Source organism: Molothrus ater, chromosome 9 (genome assembly GCF_012460135.2).
Source record: "Molothrus ater isolate BHLD 08-10-18 breed brown headed cowbird chromosome 9, BPBGC_Mater_1.1, whole genome shotgun sequence".
Lineage (NCBI taxonomy): Eukaryota > Metazoa > Chordata > Aves > Passeriformes > Icteridae > Molothrus > Molothrus ater.
In genome coordinates, this window is record NC_050486.2 from 16968455 (window position 1) to 16994804 (window position 26350).

Genomic DNA, 26350 nt, shown 5'->3' on the forward strand with positions numbered 1-26350 from the left:
GAACCTTCTCCCTACAAAACAGCTGTTGTTTTCTTCCTACTTTGAAGAGCTACTTCCACCAGATTCTGCAGGCATGCTGTACTTCACTTGTAGCAGGACAGAAGAAAAACAGACTGTATTTTAATATATTTTCTAGGGCTTGTTCTGTGTCCAGGTAGGTTTCAACCAGGTCAAGGTAACTGATCTATGTAGATAATACCAATACAATCACATTATTCTTGAAAGGAAAATGGAAGGATAGGCAGGATAATGGCAATAATGTGCATGTTGAATTAGCTTAGTTATTATGCAGGTTTGGGGTTTTTTTTTTAATTTTTAGTTATCACTAAGCTTTTCTCTGTGAAGCCTTATGAGATATCTTGGTTTTAGATTTTTTTCTGATTTGCAAGAGAAGTTGATGAGAAGATATGAAATGTTGACATAGTTGTGTCAAAAAGCTGACCCCACAAGAAGTGTTCAGATTATCCAATGATTTATTTATTGCTTTCAGATAATACATCTGATATCTAATGTTCATTATGCCCTACAAAGCTGCACAGTAATGGAAACCTAAGCTCCCATGGTCTATATTTTGTTGTAATTTTCATATTTTGTTGTAGTTTTCGCACTTGTCAGTGTTTGTTTCTTTATTCACATTTTGAGTTGTACAAGATGTGCAACTATTTGGTATGCATAACAGGTAAGTTTGTTTTAAATAAATATTTGCTAATAAAAAATTAATTACAACTGTATTAGAGAGCTTGTCCCCTGAGGCACAAAACGTGCTTGTTCCCTTGAACACAGATAGATAGATAGATTGATAATCATGAGAAATGAGACATTTCTTACAAGTGTCCACCCTTCATCCCTCAAATGTCTTCTGCAGTGAGCTGGGAAGTTCCCAAAATAGTTCACACAGCCTGAGATGGATTTACAGTCCACATGGAATCTGAAAGAGTCAAGGCCTATGGGACTGGCAACCCAAGAACAGCACTTGCTAATGGAAGGCTGTAGAAACTGTGAAATAGAAAATAAATGTTCATTTGTGGGTGTTAAAATAGCATTTGCCACAAAGCACACTCCTGTGGTTAATCATATGACTATAGGAGTTGTGGGAGTAGAAATAAAGTGTCTGATTAACCAGTTTGTCATAGATGTTGAATTTGAATGGGATTCAGGGCTTTTGTGTGACTTAAGGCAACACAATAAACTGTGGGCTTTAAGTTGCTCTTTCAGAAACATTCTCCAGCTCAGAAGCCCCTGTGCATTTTTATTGCTGGTCCAGATGCCACCTAGGTGGCTTTGGGAGACTGTGTCACTTGTGGGAGGAATGGGTCTGGTCAGTCCCCCAGTCCCTCACCATACTCAAGCAGGCCAAGCATGTTTTGTGCATCTCCACTTGCCTCCTCCTGAGGTTTCTAGAAGAGAACACCTGTGTGAATGTGTGCCTGGGCTTTCACTGTGAATCCATGGTGAAGCTGCTTGCAAGCCTGCATCTGTTCAGGTGATTCAGCTGCATTTTGGGACTGACTCCTTAGGAAATGCAAAAATTCTAGCTGACCTGCACTCCCATTACCCCTGCTTTGCTGGGAGGAGTCTCTGTGGCTTTTAATTGTTCAGATTTGGCTGTCATTTACCTTGAAAGATAAAATATTTACTAATGGCTTATGAAATCTTTGTTCATTTAAAAAATATTCCTGGTCATTGTGACCAGAGCTGAAAGGACACACTGATCCTCTGCTGTATTTGAATAAATACATATATATGCCATATATACAGGTTTTCATTAGATTGTTAAATGGGCTTTGGTGCACATAGGAGTATAATAGCAAGGGGATATCTGTCCTGGTCTGCTGCAGGGGCAGCTGGAGCCAGTGGTGAGGGAAGGGGAGGAACAGTGTCAGTGTGTGATACTGACTCTGCTAATTGGGCCGCTATCAATTAGATAACGGTTTGGGTCAGGTGCCAGGTCAGCATAACCTGGGCAAAATCAACCTAGTCTATGGCAGGACCAAATATCAGCAACCAGCTGTGACACAACCTAGGAAATTAAGTAATGTGTTTATTGTAAAATTATTGTAAGTGATCTAGTAAAAACTTATTAGGATAAGTTGAAACTTTTAAGCAATTCAGCCAAGGGTTTATGAGATAATCTGTGAGATGCCAAGGTATGACTTGATTTCTGTTATTCCATCTGAAGAGAAAGTATGATTGCAAAAAGGGAAGTGTTTACATTAACTGATAAAAAACTTGAGAATTCAGCAGAATACAGCCACGTGTTCCTGAGCTTCCTTCCATAAAAGTCTCACCATGTCTGCCACAGCCCCATTCACCTTCACTATGAGGGGGATCGTACTTGCACTAGTGCTCACCCTTGTAGGTAAGGCTACACATCCCTTCTTCACCTTTCTTTTCCAAATTTTCCTTAAGTGCAGTGGCAGTGATTGGATCTAGATTGAGCATTACTTACCTGGTTTTTCATCTCTTTTTGTAGGTAGTCAGAAGTTTGACATCGGTAAGTAAATTTCCTTCTATAACCCGCTTTCAGTGAATTTGCTGTTATTTCTATTTATTGGAACATGCTTAGAAGTATTGTGAAAATGGCTATTATTTCCCCCAGACCCTGTGTTCAGTAGCAGAAAGACCTACTTGTACAGTTATGAAGGCTGGGTGTTGAATGGGCTTCAAGAAAAGAATTTGGCCAAAGCTGGTGTGCGCCTGAGCTGCAAACTAGAGATCAGCGGGCTGTCAGAGAACAGCTACCTCCTCAAGGTACTGCACCTCCTAAATGTGCAACAGTGAGCTAAAATCGCAGTTTTAATTGCATCTGGCTGATGTGGGGTGTAGGAAAGCTGCAGGAAACACAACTGGAGGCTTGTCACTGTAGGTATCAGAGAATGAGATGCAAGCTGCTGTTTCAGAGGGATGAGTCACTTACCTGTGCTGCTTGTGGAAGTTGTTTGTAGCAGCTGTTCCTCAAGACTTATTGTAAATACAGCTGCTGGGGGTTTGCTAGAAAATGGAAAACTAAAGACATTTAAACCTGCTCTAAAATTTAATTCTAGTCTTAGCACGCATTTTGAACTCCTTGTGGGAAGCCAGGACTTGAGTATGTAAAATCATTGTCATGAAGGCAACTAATAAAAATAGGCTTAAAAAGTGATAAAAGCTAATGATAAAAAGTGATTCATGATAAAGATAAGATTAAAAAGTGAAAATCATCAAAAAGGAGTATGTAATGTTTAGTGTTTGAATAATGCAGTAAAAGATCTGTACATGTGAAATCATGCCTCTGCTGAATTCAGCAGTGATAGGACCTGACTCAATTCAACATTAATATGCTTCAGGAATGTACTTTTACCCCTTTAATTCAGTTACAAATCAGAGGTTTTTTTGGAATACTGAATTCAGTGACAGCTGTCTCCAGTTGTATTGAACCATAGATCTTTCAAAACTGGGGGCTAGGGATTGCATTTCACACTATGGACTTTGGCCTGAAATTCTTGTATAGTGTGCACCAGCCTGTGCTCTGAGGCACCTAAGCTGGCAGTAACTTTGCCAAAGTTATTGAAATTGCTTCTTATTGACATTGTATCTCAGTGTTTATAAATATATTGTTCATTGTTAAAATATTTTGGTTGGTTTAAATAAGTAACAAATGTGAAGCAAATATAGTAATTTGTTTAGTCCAAAAAAAGTTGTATAGGAATAAGTTAAAATGAAACATTCTAAAACTGCAAATTTTTTTTACATTTAGAATGGTATAACCTTTTTAAATGCTAAATCTAAAGCAGAATATTATTTTAAGGCTGACAAAAAGGTCGACTTTATTTGATATGTTAACTGCTTCCGTAAGATAAAATAGTACTGTTGAGCAGGCAGGATGTGCACTGATTTTACAATAGTGTAAATACAAGGCAAAAGAATAAACTGCTCTATGATTTTCTAAGCCTACATTTGGAAGAAAAGAGTATCTCACTAGTGGTTATATTAATTTCTTCCAATGTGTTTGTGTATTTATTACCAAAGGGATTTTATTCACCTAAGTATCTTGATTTCCTCCCAGATCCGCTCCCCACAACTCGAGGAATACAATGGCATCTGGCCCAGGGACCCATTCACTCGATCTGCCAAAATCACCCAGATGGTTTCCTCATGCCTTACCCGGCCCTTCAAGTTTGAATACAGCAGTGGACGGGTTGGAAACATTTATGGCCCAGAAAACTGCCCTGATACTTGCATTAACATAGTGAGAGGAATACTGAACATGATCCAGATAACCATTAAGAAGTCACAGAATGTGTATGAATTGCAAGAGGTGTGTTTCTTTCCATTCTAAAACTGTTTTGGGGAAAGAATGTGTTTTTTCTCTTTAGCTGGTCTTCCTCTGAATTTCTGTCTATTTGCATCTACTTTTGTGTGTTTGTAGGAAGAAAAAGGTGATTTTCATTCATATAGAAGTAAATGTGTGCATGTGTGTTCAACAAATTACCTGGGCTGAATACTTTCTAAGACATATGTCTAAGTCTTAACATGCAGTTCTTTGGAGAAAAAGAATTATTATCCATGAATTTATTTGTTATAGGGCTTCCGTAATACAGTTATTTGATCACTTTTATTTGCTAATTGTTGATCTTAATTGATTACTTTTTAAGTTTAAGTTCTATCCCCTGACCAAGTATAGCTCACATGCCTATTATTTGGTTCAGTAGGAATGATTGTATGTAATAGTAACAGCTTCACTGAGAATCTTCATTAAGTAGAACTTCTCACACAATGAAATCCTGACATAATTGGGAAGTCTCATTTTCTGTATTCATCTGCCAGGCTGGGATTGGAGGTGTTTGCCATACAAGGTATGTCATCCAGGAAGACAAGAAGAACAGCCGAGTCTCTGTGACCAAAACTGTAGACCAAAATAATTGCCAGGAAAAAGTGGTGAAGAGTCTTGGAATGGCTTACATCTATCCCTGCCCTGTTGACATGATGGTACGTGAGATGTGGAAAGATCTTCCTAATTACAAACATGGCCACTGTGTTCTATTAATTCACGCTTTGGGTCTCCCTGTCGCCCTACAGAAAGAAAGGATCATCAAGGGGACTGCAGCATTCTCCTACAAGCTGAAGCAGTCAGACAGTGGTGCCCTGATCACAGAGGCTGTGTCTCAGCAGGTGTATCAGATCTCACCCTTCAGTGAACCCACTGGGGTCGCTGTCACGGAAGCAAAGTAGGTGGGATGTGGGCTTGCTTCACAAAGTGAGAATAATTAGAGGTTCTATCAGTTCCCTTCACCCCCAACTGAAGTTAAATGAGAATTGAACTCCACAGCAGTTAAATGGAGATGTGTAATCACACCAGAGTTTCCACAGTCCAAAAAGTTCAGCAAACCATTTTCTATTTGTACCCTGGTCAAACTGGCATTACAATTGCATGGAAGAAAAGGAGAAAAGCTGTTTTGTTCACTTGTACCATAAGAACGCTAGTTTACTGTTCTGTTTGTTCTGAAAAGGAGCTAATTTGTAGTGTCAGGAGGAAGATAGTGTATGTAGAAATAGGATCATTCATTACACCAGGTCAGTAGCTCTCATTCAGCAGACAGTGATTTTGCTTCTCCTCGGAAACAATTTCATTGTAGATAACTCCAATACCATTTTGTTCTAGATAGAAGTGTTTATTCATTAGCAAAAAGTTTTCTAGACAGTTACCATCACAGTATCACTGAACAAACAAAATTGGCACATGGGTGAAGAGAGATAACGCCCTTCTCCTGTGACTCTTGTCTCTTGACAGACAACAACTCACCTTGCTGGAGGTGAAGAGTGAATGGGGGAGCTCCCCAGAGATGTCCATGCAGAGCTATGGAAGCCTCCGATACCAGTTCCCAGCAGTACTGCCACAGATGTCAGTGCAGCTCATCAAGACCAAAAACCCCGAGCAACGGGTATTTTTTTCCAAATTTCTTTCCTAATTAAAAAAAAAAAAACCAAACCTGATCATAAGTTCCAAAGACTGTAATTATGCATGCCCTCTGTCTTGTGTTTTGTTACAGATAATTGAAACACTGCAACACATAGTCCTGAATAACCAGCAAGATTTCCATGATGATCTCCCATACCGTTTCCTGGAGCTCGTCCAGCTCTGCAAGCTGACAAGCGCTGACACCCTTGAATCCATCTGGAGACAATGTTCAGACAAACCCCGCTACAGGTATTTCATTGTACCAACCTGTAAGAAACTCTTCTGGTTATGTGACAACTGGGAGCTAAGATGAAGGATTTTTAAAATCTGTTTGCAGGCGATGGCTGCTGAGTGCAGTCTCTACGACGGGCACCCCAGAATCTCTCAAATTCATTAAGAGCAGAATCCGCAGTGATGACCTCAGCTACCTTCAGGCTCTTCTGAGTGTTCCCTTTGCTCTCCATTTCACAAAAGCTGATGAGCACACTGTTCCAATAGCAGCAGTGAGTAAAGCCATGTGAATCTTTCCTGTCTCACAATAAACGGAATGATAATCAGCAACCTGTGATTAAGTACATTAGAGGCTGGATTCTCCTCTTGTGTACACTAATTTTGTGGAAACATTGACCTGTGATTTTTTTTTTTTGGCATAGCATTTATTATAGGATAGTTCCATGTCTTCATTTCTCTATATTGATGTAAAGCCCTTTTCTTATAAGAGCTTCTGGGAATAATTCCCATTTTAGTTTTCTGGGATCACATGGCATGCCCTCTACAGACAAAACTTTGTTCCTTTAATCTCTTCTGAAACAAACGATGATTAGGGTGTTATGTCACTTGAGCAGCTCTTTCAATTACAAACTAGTCCATGAAGTGGAAAATGCTGCAGGAAAAGTATTAGTGCAAACATCAAATATGTTGACACGATAATGAATCACTAATTCTGAGCAGGATTTTTGCCATCTCTAGCCAATATTCTTAAACAGAAAAAGCAGAAATGATGTGAAAATGCATCATAGATATAATTGAGTCGCACATTTTCCTAGAGGTGTTCCGTTTATACATTGATGTTTATCCATAATCTTAATGATTTCAGTGTTCAGTTGATGAAAATCAAAATGTATCTATGTAAGCTTATATGTGTATAAACTAGTGGGGAATTAAGCTTCTAACTAAAGCTTCCAAATATAATGTCTACAACCTACTTTAATTTGTTTAGATAAGAATAGTAAGCATTTTGAAATTGATCCCTTCAAATAAGATCTGATGATTTTCCTGCTCTGAAAGCTTTGTGAAGCACTGTATTAAATGACAAATTAATTTTTTTTCTTTTTCATAGGACTTAGTGACAAGTTCTCGAATCCAGAAAAATCCCTTGCTTCAACAACTTGCCAGCTTGGGATACAGTTCTGTGGTGAATAGATACTGTTCTCAGACCTCAGCTTGTCCTAAAGAAGCTCTCCAGGTAGCTTTTTGCCAAGCTTTTTTTTTTTAATGGCTTAGTAATGTTCATTATATTAGCTTTATTCTTTTAATATCCAGTATAAAAAGGGTGACTGGAAATATAAATACACATTTTGTAGGTTTTCTTCAGAACAAAGGCGTCAAATAATTTTGTCAATGTAATCATTTGCTTCATCATTGAAAACACGGTTTTCACATTGCAAGGGTAAAATCCTGAGAGAAACCACCATTGAGTGATTTTTATCAAAGCTAGTTATTGTGGTAGGCTTTTCAGTGGGTAAGGGGAACACTGTGGACAGTCTATAGATTAGAGTGAGAAGACTGAGCTGTGCTTTGTTTGCAGCCCATCCATGACCTGGCAGACGAAGCAATCAGCAGGGGCCGTGAGGACAAAATGAAATTGGCTCTGAAGTGCATTGGCAACATGGGAGAACCAGCCAGCATCAAGCGCATCCTCAAGTTCCTCCCCATCTTTTCATCCAGTGCTTCTGATATCCCCATCCACATTCAGATTGATGCCATAATGGCCTTGAGAAAAATTGCTTGGAAGGACTGCAAAACAGTATGTAGGATCTGGTAGATTTTCTTAACTTAGTGAATTAGAATATGTACCATAAGTGTAATGGTTTTAATGGTATCGTGTGTGGATTCAGTTTTTTCAAAAAAAGATTATTTTTAAGAACAATACTACACAGTTACATTTAGCTGATGTTTTCTGCTAAGATGTAATGATAAGTAGTCAGTAGGAATCTTCCAGCAGTGTTGCTTTTATCATCTGTTGTAACCAGTTAAGTCCTGTGTTAGTTATAGGTAGTGGACACTTAGCCACCAAAAAGTCAGACATATAATTTAAATTGCCTCTGTAATAAGGAGGAGAGACACTTTCTCTTAAACTCCTGGGCCAAATGTCAGCATTGCTCTGCCTCTTTTAGACCCTTCCCTTGAGGCTGGGCGAGTCACCACTGACCCCACACTGAGGTTGCTGTCACAGAAAGTGTAGGGAAAACGTTCAGGTGGTTTAGGTATAGGACCTATATGAGAAACCATTCACTCAGACTGTCTTTGGTGAACTGCTGAATCCTTTTAAAACTGGTCTAAAATAGTGAAGTATGCTCACTGAGTCAGTGGAGTTACTTCAAACAATGAATCTGTCTTATTATCTACATTTTTTTCTTCCAAAGATGTTCACTGATATTTGAATATCAGTAACACACAAAGCAATGCTGATGCCTTTTGCATTGTCATGGCTTGATCGATGGACACTTATTTCCATTTCAGTGGTTTCATGGGGCTGTTCCACCATGGCCCCTTCAGTTATATTAGTAAAGTTATGTGGAACCCTGCAGTAAAAAAGATCAGGAAACTTTTCTGCAGAGATAATGATCCCCTCTCCCGTATTTTCTGTGGGTTAGGTGTGGACCCAGTTTGCAAAATGGTTTCAGTTTTTGGTAATTCCAGACCCTGTTTTGTCTGTGCAGGTGCAGGGATATCTGATCCAGATCCTCGCTGACGAGTCGCTTTCCCCCGAAGTGCGGATGATGGCTTGCGCTGTTATCTTTGAGACAAGGCCTGCCCTTCCCTTGATAACAACCATTGCCAACGTGGCCATGAAGGAGAGCAATTTGCAAGTGGCCAGTTTTGTGTATTCCCACATGAAGGCTTTGTCCAAGAGCAGGTTGCCATACACGTACAACATGTGAGTAGAGACCAGAACAAAGCAGGTGCTCTTCAGCAAATTATGATCTTCTGCATGTGCTGACAACTGAGGTCAGTTTATTTACTGACAGGATGCAGCTTGTTTCTGGATACTATTATCTTTCTCATTTTGTTTAGATCTTCAGCTTGCAATATTGCCCTTAAGCTGCTGGCCCCCAAATTGGACAGGCTGAGCTATCGCTACAGCAAGGTCATACGTGTTGGTGGTTACTTTGGTGAGTAAATGTTTCAGTGATCAGGAAACTTTCACTTCAGAAATCCATTCCTGAAATATTAAGTCCTTTGGAGAAAAATGGCATTCTTTGTTTCAGTGAGAAATTAAATTAAATGTGAGACTCGCCATTTAATAATTTCTGCCTAAACAGTTAGAGTTCATGTAATGATATATCTTAAAGTTGGCAGTGGAAAAAGCTGCAGAACTATTATCTTGAATGATAAACAGAATGGTTAGAAAAAAGATGTATCTTGTTTTCTTCTGCCATAGATAACTATAAAGTTGGTGCTGCTGGAGATGTCCTTATTATGAACAGCCCAGGAACGATGTTCCCGTCAGCAATAATTTCCAAACTGATGGCATATTCTGCTGGGTCGGTGGCTGATTTAGTGGAGGTAAATATATACCTCAATCAATAATAAATAAAATGAAAATTAAAACTGCTCACAAAGTTACCTCTCTAAGCATGTTTCAGACTGCTCCTTCTCGTGCTGTTTTGGTAGGCTGGTGTCCGTGTGGAAGGCCTCACAGATGTCATCATGAAACGAAATATCCCATTTGCTGAATATTCCACATACAAAAAGATAAAGGAGATTGGAAAAGCTGTAGGTATTTTCAGTAATACAACATGTAGGTTATGTGAAGGGGCATTGGTGATGCTTCTCACTCTAGCTAAGCCTTGTGTCAGGAGGTTAAAGGAGTCAGCTCAAGTATGTCTGTGAATGAGAGGTGTGCAGTGGGGACTGCAGGGGACATCTGCCATGGCTGCAATAGCTTCTGACAGTTTTTGCTCTGGCTCTGCCTCCTCTCCACCTCAGAGATGGCTGCAGGAGGAGCACAGGAGGGAAGGGAGTAGCAGGCATTGCAGCACACTATGTCACATGCCTGGCAGCATTCCTACTCCCTCCCTTCATCTACCTCACCTAGTTTACAAGAATATGCCTTTGTCTTCAAGAGAAAAGATTATTTCTTGCAGGGCTTTCAAACTGGGTTTAGTGGTACTAATGGCTCAGACTCTGTGTGTAAATGTTATTGTATTGGGATACCAAACTTTTGTGGGCCTCTCAATGGTGGAAGAAAGTGTGAATTAGTGCCATCATGCTATTTACAATTAGAAATCTTACAAAGGAAGAGGGCAGCTTGGTCAGTGATGGGTTTAGGTATGGGTGGTTTAGGATGAATTATCATTTATGAAGTGTTCCATTAAGAAACTTTGCTTGTCTCTTTATCTGTTCCCCAGCTGCTGGGATGGAAGGAGCTGCCAACAGAAACCCCCTTGATATCAGCCTACTTTAAACTCTTTGGCCAAGAGCTGGCCTACATCAACATCAACAAGGAAGTGCTACAGCAGGCGGTGAAGGTACCAGGGTCCCCTGCTCTTTGCGATGCTGGCCAGCGTTCCAGCTCCCCATGCCCACGTGCTGGCTCCCTGTTTTCCTGCAGGCAGTGCTGGAGCCTGCAGCCAGGAGCACGCTGCTGAGGAGGGTGGCAGCCCAGCTGCGCGCGGGCACCGCGGCACAATGGACGCAGCCGCTGTGGCTGGGAGAGCTGCGCTACATCGTCCCCACCGCCACCGGGCTGCCCCTGGAGTACAGCTCCTACAGCACGGCCCTGGCCAGGGCTGCTGCCAGCGGTGAGCTCTGAGCGGGGCATGGGGGGGACAGGGCCTGGGCGAGGCTGGAGAAAGGAGTGGAGAGCCAGGAGGTTAGAAAAAGAGCTAGTTTTGGGATTGGAGAGTGGGGCAGTGAAGATGTTTGAAGAGAAGCTGGCTGCACTGGTTTGTGCATTGTCTTTGAATGGATTGAAGACAGAAGAGGTGAGATGAGAACCTGGGAAATCAGAGAGAGAGAGAGAGGCCACAACATTCAAAGCCAAAAAACCACAAGAGCTGCCTGGGGAGCTGATGCAGACATGGGTAGAAGGGGGTGGTTCCTGAGAGGTGCACACACAAGCTAAGGAAGATTCAATGTTGATTTTAAAAGAGAAGAAAATAGAAAACAATCAAAAGTGCACTGTTAGTAGCATTAAGAAGGAGGAAGAGAAGAGGGCTTGTGAAAAGCGACTGGAGCTCTCTTTTAAAAGAACAAATATGCAAGTGCTAATCCTCATCAAAAAGTTAATTCAGTGATCACACTGTGAGCTGTGCAGCAGACTTAAATTAGGCAAGACTGACTCTAATATCTGCTGACACCATGTAAGGAATGAAGGGTGATGAACATGTGCTTGTGCTCTCTCACATACCCACTCTTTGCTGGTTTTTGGTTTGTTAATTTGCTTTAGTAACTTCTTTGCAGATCTGCCCCTTCTCTGTGTCTTCTGTGTGTTTTTATTATTTTTTTCAATAACAACCTTGTAGCCAAGTTCGGGAGGTATGGATTGGATGGATGGGCTGAAAAATGAATGAAGGTTGTCTGGACTGCTGGTCTCCAAGGGTAGTCAACAGCTGAAAATATAATTGGTGACTTGTTACGAGAAACCTTCCTCTGCCATTGGCACTTGTTAATCGTCTTCTTTTAAAATTCAAACTTGGTAAAAGAAGGCACCCTCAGGATTTCTGTGTCAATATTAACACTGAGTTGGTGGGAGCAGCTGCTGCTCTGAGGGGGTCAGGCTGCCACTGACAGTCAGCTTAACAGGCTGGAGAGGATGGCCTGAAAGAAGTGGGGTGAAATTTGACCAAGGCAATGCAAAGTCCTTCACCTGGAGTGGAGTAACCCAAGTGTATAAGCTGGGCATCACCCAGACAGAGAGCAGTTATGCAGGAAGGGCAGGACAACCTGGTACAACCTGGCAGTGTGCTCATGTGGTGATAAAGGCCAGCTGTGTCATGGGCTGGAGAAGCAAGAGCAGAGCCAGTGTGACAACGATTTCCTTCTCTATTTAGCACATTTGAAGCTGTATCTGGAGGAGAATGTCCAGTTTTGGTTCCACAGTACAAGATGCTCACACTTGATGTGAGGAAAGATTGGAGATCAGAGGTTGTTTAGCCTTGTTCTCTGTATTTGCTCTGTCTTCTGACTCCCCATGTTTCTGAAATTTTAATGTTACACTAATTATCAAATTTTCAATTTGGGTCAGCTCTTCATTTCCTTAGTATATTTTTATTTCCATTTTCAATATGTTGCATCAGAGCCTTTGCCTACATAACAAGCTTCCTCTGCATTTTCAGTATTCTTCAGAATCATGAAAGGTCTCATGTACCCCAAAGTCTGTCTTGTTTTCCAGCCGTATTTCCTGTACTAACAAAAACACTACCTTCTACTGGAAACTGGTTATGTTCGACTCCTTTCTTTCATTTTTACAATGTTTACAAGTTGTTCTTGCATTTGCAGTTGATGGAAAGATATCTCCCCCTTTAACTGGAGATTTTAGACCTTCACAGTTGCTCGAATCCACGGTGCAGATTCGTTCTGACATAAACCCCAGGTATGGCAGGTTTCTGAGGCTTTCCATATCAAGGAGGTTTTTAAGGGAAGAACCACGTGGGTGAAAAGAGCACCTTCCTTACACCTGACTGCTGCACTCTGTTTCAGCTTATACATACAGAAATTTGCAACAATGGGTGTCAACACAGAATACTTCCAACAAGCTGTGGAAATTCAAGGCAAGGTCCTGACAAGAGTGCCAATTAAGTTTGATGCCAAGATAGACATGAAGCTGAAAAATATTAAGATTGAAACAAATCCATGCCATGAGGAAACTGAGCTAGTGGTTGGAAGGTACAGTAGCATTACTTCAGAATATTTTGTGTTGCTGAAGCCTGACAAAGTTCACTATTAACTGACCTCCCACAGAGGTCTCTAGAGAGGCAGAGTGACTCTTCAGTGTGTAGCAGAACCTTTGGGATAAAGCACAAAGAAGACAAATACAGTAGCTAAAAATCAGAAGAGATCTGAATTATTCATCAGTGTAATTTTTATATTAAATTGTTTATTGTTTTGTGTTAATTTTTTTTTATTGTCCTTTAAGGATTTTGATTTATGTGCTTGAAGGAATATTTTTGATGTTTTGGAAATTCTGTTGAAATTTATCCAGACTTTGAAAACTTCCTGCAATATAAGAAAATTATATTTGTCATGAACTCTTTTTTTGTTTTAAATAATGTTTATATTTCTAAATTCATATATAATCTCTGTGTTCAAAAATCTTACCTCTGTGCTGTCACATGATACTTACAAGGATGTATTAATCCAAAGACAAGGGGTTGGAATAATTCACTGGTTTTTGCATATATCTCAACAGACATAAGGCTTTTGCTGTATCAAGAAATTTAGGAGAGCTAGGTGTTGAAAAGAGAACTGCAATTCTCCCAGGAGATGCTTCATCAAATATTGTGGAAGAACCTTTCAAACCATCAGACAGAGCTTCCAGTGAAGATTTCACAAAGGTAACCTATTTTTTTGGCTTATACAGTACTATTCACTCTCTCTGCACTGGATGTCTGTAGTTTCACCCTTGCCTGTGACACACTCCCAGTGGCACTCACATCCTCATCTCTAACGCAGCCGGAAGCTGACAGCGCCTCAAGGAAACGTGCCTATGGCTCTCAAGAGGATCTTGGCCCCGTCATGGGAAGGAAAGCTCATAAACGAGATGTTTGTGTCAAGCTGCATCACCTTGGCTGTCAGCTCTGCTTTGCCAGAAGGTCACGAGATGCCAGCTTCCTGAAAAACACCTATTTGCACAGACTCATCGGAGAGCACGAAGCTAAAATAGTCTTGATCCCAGGTAAAATACTGAGCATCTTGGGCTTGTCAGTGCTATTTGAAGCAGTATAACTCTCTAACGTGTGCAATTGGTGTGTAGTTGAAACAGATGCTGATATTGACAAAATTCAGCTGGAGATTCAGGCAGGATCCAGAGCAGCTTCCAAAATAATTAATGAAGTAAACGCCGAGTCGGAGGAAGAGGGTGAATCATCTCTGTATGGGGACATTCAAGCTAAACTGAAGAAGATTCTAGGCATTGACAATGTGTTCAAGGCAAGTTACTGAGTATGGCAGTGGGGAACATTTTCCCCTAAATAAGGGCAAGAATTAGAAGTACAGTGTGGGAAGCTGGCATGGCAAAGAAAGGCTGGGGCTGTTTTGGAAGGTGCCAGTGCCCCAGGCTGAGGTATTGCTCCTGTGGGGTGCATCCAGCAAGGTGGGCTGAGCTTGCCTGGGTTTCAGCTGGATGGAGTGGATTTGAGGGAATTCTGCAGCTTCTGCTGTGAGTGAGGCAGGGAGGTGGTTTTTCCTTGAAAAGCTGGTGTGAGAACCCAGCTTTGTCTGACACCCACCGAAGTTTTACTTTGTGAAAACAGGACCAGATGTATTCTCTCTTTTGCACCTCTTGGACTGTGTTTGCAGATTGCAAATAAAACACGACACCAGAAGAAGCGTCCTTCAAAGAAAGAAAACACTGTGCTTACAGAGCTTGGGGCAGACCCTGACACAAAACAACCCTCCAGCTCATCTTCTGCCTCCTCCGCTGTCTCCTCTTCCTCATCATCTGCTGTTTCTCCTCGTCGTAAAGAGGCTGGTGATGAAGATGAGAATAATCAAGAAGAGCAAGCAAGAAACAAAGATGCAAGCAGCAAGAGCAGCAGTGGCAGAAGTAACAGCAAGAGTAGCAGTAGCAGCAGTGAGAGAAGTAGCAAGAGCAGTAGCAGTGGCAAAAGCAGCAAGAGCAGCAGTGGCAAGAGCAGCAGCAGCAGTAGCAAAAGCAGCAAGAGCAGCAGTAGCAGCAGTGGCAAAAGCAGCAAGAGTAGCAGTAGCAGCAGCAGTAGCAGCAGCAGTAGCAGCAGCAGTGACAGAAGTAGCAAGAGTAGTAGCAGGAGCAGCAAGAGCAGCAGTAGTAGCAGCAGTAGCAAGAGCAGTAGCAGCAGTAGTAGCAGCAAGAGCAGTAGCAGCAGCAGCAGTGACAGAAGTAGCAAGAGCAGCAGCAGCAGCAGTAGTAGAGGCAGCAGTAGTAGCAGCAGCAGCAGCAAAAGCAGCAGTAGTAGTAGCAGCAGCAGCAGGAAGTCATCAAGTCATCACAGCCATGGGCATCACTCGAGGCATGTGAATGGCAGCAGCAGCAGCAGTGAGTCACTGAGCCACCACAGCCATGAACATCATTCAGGACATCTGGATGGCAGCAGCAGCAGCAGCAGCAGTGCATATTCCAAAATATGGGTAATTTTGTCAGTAAATCAACTGATGCTATTAATCATGCTCCTGATGGCGGCTGGCTTTGCATGACAAGTCAGGACATTAGGAGCTGCTCAGTAGATTTCAGCAACACAAAATTGAAAAATTTATTCTACAAACACACCTGCAATCATTGGCACATATGTCTACTTAATCTCAAAAGTTTTCACAAGTTCATCAAAAATTTTGTTCCTGTCAGGAAATGGGGTTTTTGACAATTTGCTGTCCATAAACATTGCATATTTCTGTCTTAATTTTGCGGTAGAAACATTAACGCTTTATATAAATGACTTCATCTTGCATTATGTTCTTGTGACTAAGCATACAGCACTATGTATGAATGATAATCACTAAATTTCTTATTTAATTTCCAATTCTTAGATTTTCATATAATTGCAGCATTTCTTTTCCTCTGAGACTTCTAATTTTCTTGTTTTTGTCATTTTCAAAGGAAGCTCATGAGATTTATCAGTACCGCTTTAAATCAGCACACAAACAAGAAGAGGTGAGTTTTTCTTTCCTCACTAAAAGAAGTATGGAATCTGTCAAGAGTCAAATGGATATTTTAATGGCAACTTGTTATCTTTGTTGATGAAAATTACAGTACTGATAACATTAGAACTGTGGTGGTTCTTCTGAGATCGGTAAAGACAGAGAGCCGTGTTCCCTTTTGTGCTGCACACGTGAAGCCACTTGTGGCTGTGCAAAGGAGCTACAAAGCCTCTTCCAAAGCACTGAAACAGGCTGGAGCTGCACACCTTGAAGCAACCATCAGAAGCTTGATTCATTTGATTGGCTTTGATCACCTGGTTTCTTGGGTTGGAATCACTGCACATACATGAGTATAGTGATGTGGACAAATGTAGGAGGATACCTTATTTTATAGTATTTTGGTTGAGCAGATTCTTACTAGGACATGAGCCAGCCAGAGCAGTGTACTTGGCACTAGTGCTCCTCAAAAAGTAACATTTGAGCAATGTGTGTCCACTCAGATGCTCCTTTCCATTCAGTTGGTCCATTCAGCTCATCAGGCCTGTGCAGAATTTCTGGTCTTTCATATTGAAGTGAGAAGCTGATTAAATCTGACTTGCTTTGGTCTATTGTTTTTTAATACAGGGAATTCTCATCTCTTCATGGTCCTTATGGACTGTGAAGAGTCAAATATGTTGGGGGAAACAAAATTTTTCAGAGTTAGATCCTACATAGCAAGCAGGACAAAGCCAAGTGCCATGAGAGAGAGTATTGTTCAGGACTGCCTCATGCAATTTCTTCATGCATGCTTTAAAGTTACCCTCTTAAGCCTGTTGTGGTTTGATTTTTTTGGGTTTTTTTGGGTTTTTTTTGCAGTTCCCAAAAAGAAAACTCCCAGAAGACCAAACTGACAGCTCACATTCCTCTGCCAGATCCAGTCATGCCACATCTCGAGCTTCATGGGTTAGTTGCATCATTTTTAGGGGGTTTTGAGAGCTTGGAATAATGTCAGAGTGGCTGTGCACTGACAGTAATTGTATACAGTAATAACTACAATAATCATGGGAAGGGACAAATGCTAACCTCTTGAGTCTCAGTTATCAGTCAAGACGGGCACCATAGCTCCCACGTGCACTTTCCTCAGCAGTGAGGGTCCTTCTTAACTTGCATCACAACCCTTCCCTCATGGAAGTCCCACCCAACAGATGCCTGCAGAGACTCATTTTGTGACCTCTGCAACCTGGAGGGAGATTGAGGTGCTGCAGTGCCATGTGAGGACATTGGTGGTAGCAGAAGGCATGTTCCAGAGGGGGCATGGAGCACCTGGGCTCCTCACCACCAGCAGATGAGTGCAGGCTTGAGAATGATGGAGTGAAGATACTGAAGGTCATGATGCACTTAAGGCTGTTCTCCAAGGGAAGGGGTTCTTGATGTTGGAGAATATGTCCTGGATTATATTCTGTGCTGAGTTGCTGTGCAAACACAAAACCTGACTGCTCCACAGAACTCACAGCCCAAGTGTGAGCAGAAAGCCAGCACAGGACCCAGACAGATAAACAAGAGGAGATGAGTGGGGGATGTTTCTGCTGTGGGAATGAGTGATGCATACCACTGACAACTGATGTTCAAACTGAACCACTTGCATTCATTCACAGGCTGGATACTAACAATGAAGCCCAAATCATACAGTCATTACTGTGTTTTAATTATATGACTATTTCCATGGTATCAGCTGTAGCTCAGGAAATGGCACAAATTTTGGCTCATAAAAACAGCTAAAGCCATCTGGCATGCAGAGGCACGTGCACATTAAAGACATATGCATGAGGTTTTATAGGCATGTATATATGTGTGATACATATGCTGGTATATATTTGTGGTTCAGTTATTTTTTCATTTATCCATCTAGATCTAAAATGTTCCATGGTAACTCATCTATAATTATATGTTTTGCATGCCTTCTCCCCCTTCCTCTTAGCCCAAGTTTTTGGGAGATGTTCAAACCCCAGTGTTAGCAGTTTTTCTGCATGGCATCCGTGACGATAAGAAGATAGGAGGCCTCCAGCTCGTGGTATATGCTGATATTGACTCCATCAAGCCTCGGGTGCAGGTATTTGTGTCCAACCTCACAGATTCAAGCAAGTGGAAGCTCTGTGCTGATGCTTCAGTCCACAATGCTCACAAGGCAAAGGTAAGGCTCAAAACTGGTTTGTACAGCTCTGTATGCATCACAGGAATGCTCCAGGCACTAAAAAATGAACCATTGTCCCTCCATCACAGGCCTACCTGAAATGGGGACGGAATTGCCAGGACTACAAGGTTTCATCTGAGCTGGTAACTGGGCAGTTTGCTGCCCACCCTGCTGTACAAGTGAAACTGGAGTGGCCTAAAGTTCCTTCCAGTATCAGATCCGTAGCAGAATGGTGAGAATTGAATCTTCAGTGACACTTGTTAACAATGCTGGTCAACTGGGAAAAATCAGCATCTGCACACAAGGTTCTAGTGGCTTAAGTACTGGCTGATACTTTATTCTCTGATCTGTGCAAGTACTGCCTTTGGACATAAAAGCTGAGAGGGATTACATCTTATTTTAATGTACAGTAACTCTTGATATTTGCCATAACTGCTGAAAACTGAGGAACAGATCCTTCCTTTCACTGAACACTTGAACAGCAGAGCAGAGAGTGGGTGTGAGGACATTACCAGGGATCCTGCAGACTATTATGCTGCTTACACACTGGTGTGATACAATCTAGCTGGGATGTGTGCAGCCTTTTTTTTCTCCATCTCACTAAATCTTTCTGATTTGAACTTTTGAAGGTTTTACAAGTTTGTCCCTGGGGCTGCATTTATGCTGGGGTTCTCTGAAAAAGCAGACAAGAATCCTTCTCGACAAGCCAGGCTGATCGTGGCTCTAACTTCTCCAAGGACTTGTGATGTTGTTATCAAGCTTCCTGATGTAATTATGAAATATTTTTATCACTCTTCTATCTTACTCCTAGTAGAAAAGTGTGACTGTTTAATTACAGTGGGTCAGTTCTGAGAAAGAAAAATTAAGTTAGCATCAGTTTGGGTGCAAATGATGAAAATTACTTTTATATATTTCTATCATTGTAATATTTCGTAAAGGCATGTCTATATAGTGATTCTTTTCATGGAGAGAGATGTGGGTACTCATGATGACATGAGTTTCCATCTGTAGTACCTCCATAAGTGTTCACCTCATCACCTTTGAAAGGGAGTAATTCATTCTCTCCCAAACAATACCTGAATGACTTCTCTCACACCATGAGAGAAAACTGAACAAAAGCAAAAACCTCATGCACAATGAGTCAGATGAGTTATGTTCACATAAAGACTTTGCAATGAAAGTAGAAGAAATAGGAAAAAATTTTGTGCTAGCTGTTTGCTGGCACAGACACATTTTGATGTGCTTTTGAATTCCTTTTCAGATTACCCTCTATGAAAAAGCCATGAGGCTTCCCCTGTCACTCCCTGCAGGGCCAAGGACATCAACGTCAGAGCTGCAGCCTCCCAGCTGGAATGTCTTTGCTAGAGCCCCTTCTGCAGTGCTTGAAAATTTGAAAGGTCAGATCTAATTGGGTTCAGAAGCATGACAACTTCAGTCTCACAATTTATTTGGACACCTTGTAAATTTTTCTGGCATTGTTTATCTGAGTTAATTAGGAAATGTTCTGTAATAATGTGAGGATGGTTCAACTGAGAGAAAATACTGTGCATGTAGAACAGAAATCATCAGCATTTCAGGGATCAAGATACCAATTATTTGAATTGATAAAATTTTAAATTTCTGACAATTTTTTTGTTATATAGAAGAACACATTTTATATGCCTTTTTAAGATTGTATGGGTGCTTACTAGCCAAAAGTCCCTGGGAACCATATGAAAATGTCACATAATGAAACAAATACAAAGCTAAAATAATATGGCACTAAAAACAAACCACACAATTTAGTGGCTTTCTCTCATGGAAAACAAAAAACTCACTTTTTTTTTTGTTTGTTTGTTTGTTTTAAACCAGCTCAATGCTCAGTTTCTTACAACAAGGTCTCAACTTTTAATGAAGTTCGGTTTAACTACACAATGCCAGCAGACTGCTACCACATCTTGGCTCAGGATTGCAGCTCTGACCTGAAGTTCCTGGTGATGATGAAGAATGCAGAAGAAGCTGTGAGCCTGAAAGTAATCAACATCAAGCTTGGCAATCAGTAAGTAACTTCTGCCAGATCCTGGGAGCATGAGGGACCTCATTGCCCACATTTAGCATGAAAGGAGCTCCAATCTGAGCTTTCCTGCAATGGCCAGCAGCCCATGGGGCTTCAGCACTCCCCTTATTTGTTTTCCATGCATATTGAACATGATGCTGGTGCTCTTATCCTGCATCTTAGGTGACAAGAGTACTCCTGATGTAGTTTAAGCATTTGAAATGAGCTTGTGCTCTGAGCAGTGGTATCTAGTGAGCAGGAAGTTGGCCCTGTCACTATGAGTGTGTGAAGGTGGCACAGGCAGGGTGTGAGCACTCTTGTCCTTGCAGTGAGGTCGATATGCGCCCTGCCGACGGACGCGTGAAGCTGCTGGTGGACGGGGCTGAGAGCCCAGCAAACGTGTCCTTGACATCTGCTGGTGAGTGATGCAGCACATGCTGCTCAATTTTCACATGTGTTTTGGGAGAAAGGAGGAAAGAGAAGGAATCTGTGAAGGAGATTTGATCAGTTTGCATTCAATCCACGTTTCTTTGGTTTTAAGGTAATATTTAATATGTACTTTACTCACTTGCAGAGGGACACTTAAAAAGATTGATTAGAGTGCGAAGATCTTGAAGTAGCCTAAATAAGCAAGACATAATTAGCATGAAGATCCCACCTTTTTGTACATCATTGCAAGTCCTGTTGTAGTTCCAAATTTGAGAAGGGTTTTGGCTATGCTATCAAATTTTGTCTTGATTAAAAAAGTAGAGCTTTTCTAAAATCCACTACACGTGACTTGTATATTGATGTTTTTCCTGATTTGATTTGTAGGTATAAATTTGGCTTGCATTCTACCAGGGATAGGTATAGAGAGCTGGTGAAACAGTCTGCTTGATTCTCTTTTCTCAGGAATAGTTTGTTTCTGTGAAAAGTAAAGGAAGACCTTGTTTTATCCTGTGCTGTGTAGTCAGGGGCTATATACAGTGTGGGTATTCTGACTGAAGAGCTGCAATATATGAATTGGGCTAAATCTTGCTGAAATTGGGTTAGCATGTACCAGTGCTGAGCTCTGTCCTGTTTGTTATGTACTTGGGAAGGGATAATTGTGCTAGAAATGGCTCCAGTGGCAGTCATGGTGTTCCTCATACTTCCATATTCCAATGCAGTGCACTCAGACCCTTGTTGATCTGCACAACTACAGAGATACTATAGACAGCTCAGTAATAATTTATAGACATAAATGTGACTATGTTAATAACCTAAAAAAAAATTAATGTCTGTGACCATTAAAATTCTCTTCCATCCTTTTGCAAGCACTCATTTTCTATACATGCCCATTTCTACGTTGCTTTCTTCTATATTTGTGTTTCTTGAATAGGGTAATTGAGGAATTTTGAAGAAAATAACATTTTAGAAGCTTGGAAGATGTTTTTTTCTCTCCTAAAGAAGCTAAGTTTGGTCTGGTTTTGTTTTGTTTGTTTGTTTTCCTTCTAGGTGCTTCTCTGTGGATCCATAGTGAAAACCAAGGGCTTGTACTCCTTGCCCCAGCCTATGGCATTGATAAACTGTACTTTGATGGATACACATTCAGGGTATCATTCTTCCTCTTCATAAGATTGAGTGTTGAGAATTTCCATAGAATTCCCTTAAATCTGTGTGTATGAGGGCAAGGGTGTACAGTGGCAAAGGCAAGTGCGTGCAGGGCACAAAAAACCCCAAGGGAAGATGATGCTACAGGATTGCACAGTCCTGCTCTTTATTTCTGGGTGTGAGAAATGAGAATCTTTGATCAACAAAAGTGTTCTGTTCTTGCAGTACAGATGTGTGTTGGGAAGTGGGTCTGTGAGCGTACACGTGCTGAGTCAGCAGTGCCTTTGCAAGAAAAATGAGTTTTCAGCTCCTGACACTGTTCTTACAGCTGTACAGTTCTTCAAAACAGCAAAAATGCAGCCATTCTTGTTAGATAAATGAGTGGTTTAGAGTCTGCACTGAAATTAACATGAAGCTGGAATGTAAGGGGTTGGTAAACTGTTTCATGTCTGTCTCTTGTACTATCAAAACAACCACCAGAAAAAAGCTTCAGCGTATTAATAATAGTCTAGAGCATGAATAACTTAACATCCTAGACTGGCACACTAGGTTATAAAGACTGTATCAGTTATAGATTCTGCAGCCTCACAGGAGTTTGGCATCTGACTGTCAGACCCTTTTGAATTCTTATCAAAGAGATTTTAAATATTTGTGCATTAACTTACACTGGAAGGGACCTGCATAGCAAAAATGTGCTCCACAGGTATTACTTTTTTTTTTAAACTTGAAATACTTGCTTATTTTTCCTTCAAGATCCAAGTTGCTTTATGGATGGCAGGGAAAATGTGTGGACTGTGTGGAAAATACGATGCAGAATGTGAACAGGAATATCGGATGCCCAACGGATACATAGCTAAAGATGCAGTGAGCTTTGGGCATTCTTGGATTTTGGAAGAAAGGCCTTGTAGAGGAGGTATGCAAGCTCTAATAAATTTAATATAATATTACAGCTACTGTTCAGGAAATGTGGAATCTGTTCAGAAAATTAAAAATCCATATATATTTTGGAAATAAAAAGCATATTAGAAGATTCATTATTAAGTTATATGTTAAGTTTTAAAATTACTTGCAAGTTGAGAAAGAAATAAGAAATCACAGGTTAAACAAGCCAAAATATACAACTTAGTTGTAGTTCAAAAAATAAGATGAATCAAAATCTTTATTTCAGTTTTGAAGTATTTTAGATGAGGATCAGAAAGAGGATAAGCTTCACACACAATGTTTTTATTTAAGCACAACCCCATTTTCTGGACATCAATTTTCAGCAATTAGTCCATCAAAAATCTGATGGGGATTAGTAGTTATTACCAGGGCTGACCACCTGGTTTTTGAACCAGTGCAACCTATCAAACAAAGCATTCATGTTTTGTATGTACAAAGTAGATGAGCAGTCCAGGGACTTAATTACATGGTTGAAATAAAAAAGCTGCATTTTAAGTCTGTCAGTAGATTAGGATCTCATGGTGTGCAGCTCTCAGCTGAGGTTATGACGCAGCATCACACCACAGTGCTTGAGGAGAGCAGGCACGTTGCATCTGCAGAGACTTGTCCTGTGGGAAGGACATCCTCAGTCCCTGGAGATGGCTTCTACATGTCTAACTCAGCATTAGCTGTTACTCTTCCATGTTTTTGTCACAAATTCTGGACAACAAACTTGCTTTAGATGGATATAGAGCCCACATGCACATCCACAACAATATTCCCGTGGCTGGTGGTGACCACATTCTGTTTCCATTTAACATATGGTGGAAGCTACTGGAATTTGAAGACATAAAATTTATATCTAGGAATAAATTGTGGTCTGTTTAGCTTCTCACTTGTAACTGCTTGTCCTGGGAATCCAAAATGAGATCAATATTACTTGTTGGCAGCAATGACTGTTGCTCTCTCTCAGACCAGTTCTATGTCTGGATGACATTGGTAATAATGCAATTCTTTAGTGATTAATTTTATTTGGTCAGAAGTCTCCCCTTTAGTCCCACTGCTGAACATTCAACATTTTAAAATGTGGTTTGACAGCTATTCAGTCAGCCAGTTTACCTTGAAAAATGTTTATTAGAAAGTACAATGTTTCCATATCCTGATCTAGAAGCAGACCAGTTGCATTTGAAATTAGCTTTCCAGGGCTCCATATCCAACAAGCTGATTTGAAAGACTTATCAGCCAGTAAAACTTCTTCATTCGTGATCAAAGCACAGTTTTCACAGAGGGAAGTTTGCAGACGGGCAGTGTTGGCAGACGGGTCCTTCTGGGGGGTGTCGGAGCTGTATGACGTTGTCACCAAGCTGTCCCCCCGCCTGTTGCAGCCTGCAAGCTGCGGCACGCCTTTGTGAAGCTGGAGAGGGCGGTGCAGCTGGCCGGGGTCGAGTCCCGCTGCTACTCCACGGAGCCCGTGCTGCGCTGCAACAAGGGCTGCTCCCCCAGCAGGACGGCCCCGGTCACCGTGGGCTTCCACTGCGTCCCTGCGGGTAAGGCAGCGCGCATCCCACCGGGGAGGAGCTGAGCAAAAGTAGCAATAGATTGTCACTTAGTTATTCCACTTGAAAAACACGGATGCAGCATGGCCATCGGTAGGCATGGACTTACTGCCCTATTGACTGAAGCCCTTTCCCTGTTCCACTGCTAGGCAAATATTCCTTCAGCGAGGGAGATGGTTCTCTATTGTACATTTAATTGTTTTCATTGTACTGGGATTTAAAGGCTAAACTGAATTCTCCTTCGTGGTGCTTAGGGCTAGCAAAGTAAAGCAGGACAGCAGCACAGCACAGTGATTGAGCTGAAAAGCTGTGTACTGCAGCCTGGGCAGACTGAGCCATAGAAGAACAAGCACAGCACCCCAAAACAGGGATCCTTGCCTTGCATTTTTTATATATCACTGCCTTTGGGTGTGATCCTATTTCACTGTGCTGATTTAGGTACTAGAAGGGCAGGTGTGGACAGGATTGTACTGGAAGGGCAGGTGTGCACACAGGTCCAGTGATATAGGAGGATTTATTTTCTATACATGTATTGTAGATTATAAGACATTAGATAAAATAGATATAGATTATACAGAGCATAGAGTTGTATCTGTTTTCCAAGTTTTTTTTCTTAAAGATTGTAATACCCTTTCCTAAATGTGTCATTAACAAAATTCTTCATGGAAGTAGTAGCTTTCAAGGTAGAATTGACTTATTAATGAAGTGGATTTCCTGGAACATCTCTGTGTGACTTGTGACTTCATATTCAAATATGAATATGTAAATCAGTGAGGAACAGCCAAGCCTGCTGTAATTAATAACTAGTGCATGGTAAATGCTGTAGCTTGCAGAACTACTTGTGAAGTAAACTGTTTAATTTTCATTTCTTGTTCCCCATCAGATTCAGCCACCAGCCTGACAGACAAGCAGATGAAGTTTGACCAGAAGTCAGAGGATATGAAGGACACTGTTGATGCACATATAGCATGTACTTGTGAGGATGAAAACTGCACATGAAGCTGTACCTGTGCAGCATAGGAGAAAACAGAAATACTTTCATGTTTTTATTGTGTAGTGTAAAAAAACTTGTCTTAAGGAATAATAGATACTAAATTAAGTACTTAAGGATCTTGTATGGGGAATCTTCCCAAGTAATTTAAAGTATTAAACTTTATTATTGTAGAAACTGTTATGATTGCCCATAAATATCTGATTTCATAATAAATCCATGCATGGAAAAAATTGTGAAGGTTTCCTTATTCACTGGTGGTGGAAAGAGGTTTACATTAGGTGGAAAGACTTCTTGAGTACTGTGCACTGGGGTTCTGTTCAGGGTCACACTGGGAATTGGATTGGGTAGCTGTGGTACTACTACTCCTGCTTGTTCCCCCAGTGCTTCCTTCCCTGCTGCTGGGATCCTGTGCACCTGCAGCAGGACCTGATCACCTCGGTGTGATGCTGCACCCTCTGCAGCTGTGGTGCTTGGCCAGAGCTCTGGGATGGGCCAGGGCTGCTGCAGGGAGCAGCAGGCTCGGGGAATAAACCTGAATCTCGTGTCCCTGGGCAAGGCTGCTCTGAGGGAGCCAAGAACAAGTTAAGTTTCTGGTGCACCACATGCAGAAGCTATGGTGAATTTGTGTCTTGGAGCAGGACAGGGTGGGGCACACCAAGAATCATTAAGCACAGCACCTGCCAAAGGCTCTGAAGCTGAGCCAGACCTCTGCACTCTGGGGGAGATGCCCCAACCTCTGTGCCCAGCAAGAGTCGTGGCTGCAGCCACCCTCAGGTCTGTGTGGGCATGGTCAGGGATGAGCTCATCTGCCCTGAGCAGTGCAGCCCAAAGGATTCCAGCAGACCTGGAGGGTGTTTTCTGCTTGCCTTAAGGCTCTGTTTGTAGGCTGAGTATGCACACTGGGTGAATGGGATTTTGAAAACACTTGAGAACATTCTGTAAAAATTGTGTTGTTTTGCTCTCCCCAGCAGCTTTTGCACCTGCAATGGATGCACATACCTGAGTTTTCTTGTTTGGATATCAGTTTTACAGTTCAGAAAGGTAAAGTCCTTAGTACCAAAAGAAATCTGTTTGCAAGGTCTAAATATACCATTCTATGCAGTTT

The 26350-nt window shown here is 41.4% G+C and overlaps 1 protein-coding gene across 1 annotated transcript; it reads left to right on the forward strand.

Annotated features, from left to right (window-relative positions):
* The first annotated feature begins 2212 nt into the window (after positions 1 to 2212).
* LOC118689809 (vitellogenin-2-like) lies at positions 2213 to 25476 on the forward strand. The gene is made up of 35 exons (XM_054515848.1): positions 2213 to 2359; positions 2474 to 2494; positions 2600 to 2751; positions 4046 to 4297; positions 4807 to 4968; positions 5059 to 5207; positions 5771 to 5921; positions 6030 to 6187; positions 6276 to 6441; positions 7278 to 7403; positions 7746 to 7964; positions 8881 to 9098; positions 9236 to 9333; positions 9603 to 9727; positions 9836 to 9937; positions 10573 to 10692; positions 10776 to 10965; positions 12665 to 12758; positions 12866 to 13051; positions 13575 to 13719; positions 13838 to 14060; positions 14139 to 14314; positions 14684 to 15490; positions 15957 to 16010; positions 16853 to 16939; positions 17955 to 18167; positions 18257 to 18399; positions 18797 to 18935; positions 19429 to 19564; positions 20019 to 20205; positions 20532 to 20620; positions 21679 to 21776; positions 22528 to 22687; positions 24081 to 24242; positions 25135 to 25476. The coding sequence occupies exons 1-35, from the start codon at positions 2290 to 2292 to the stop codon at positions 25248 to 25250; spliced, it is 5694 nt and encodes a 1897-aa protein (XP_054371823.1). The 5' UTR covers positions 2213 to 2289; the 3' UTR covers positions 25251 to 25476.
* Positions 25477 to 26350: the final 874 nt, after the last annotated feature.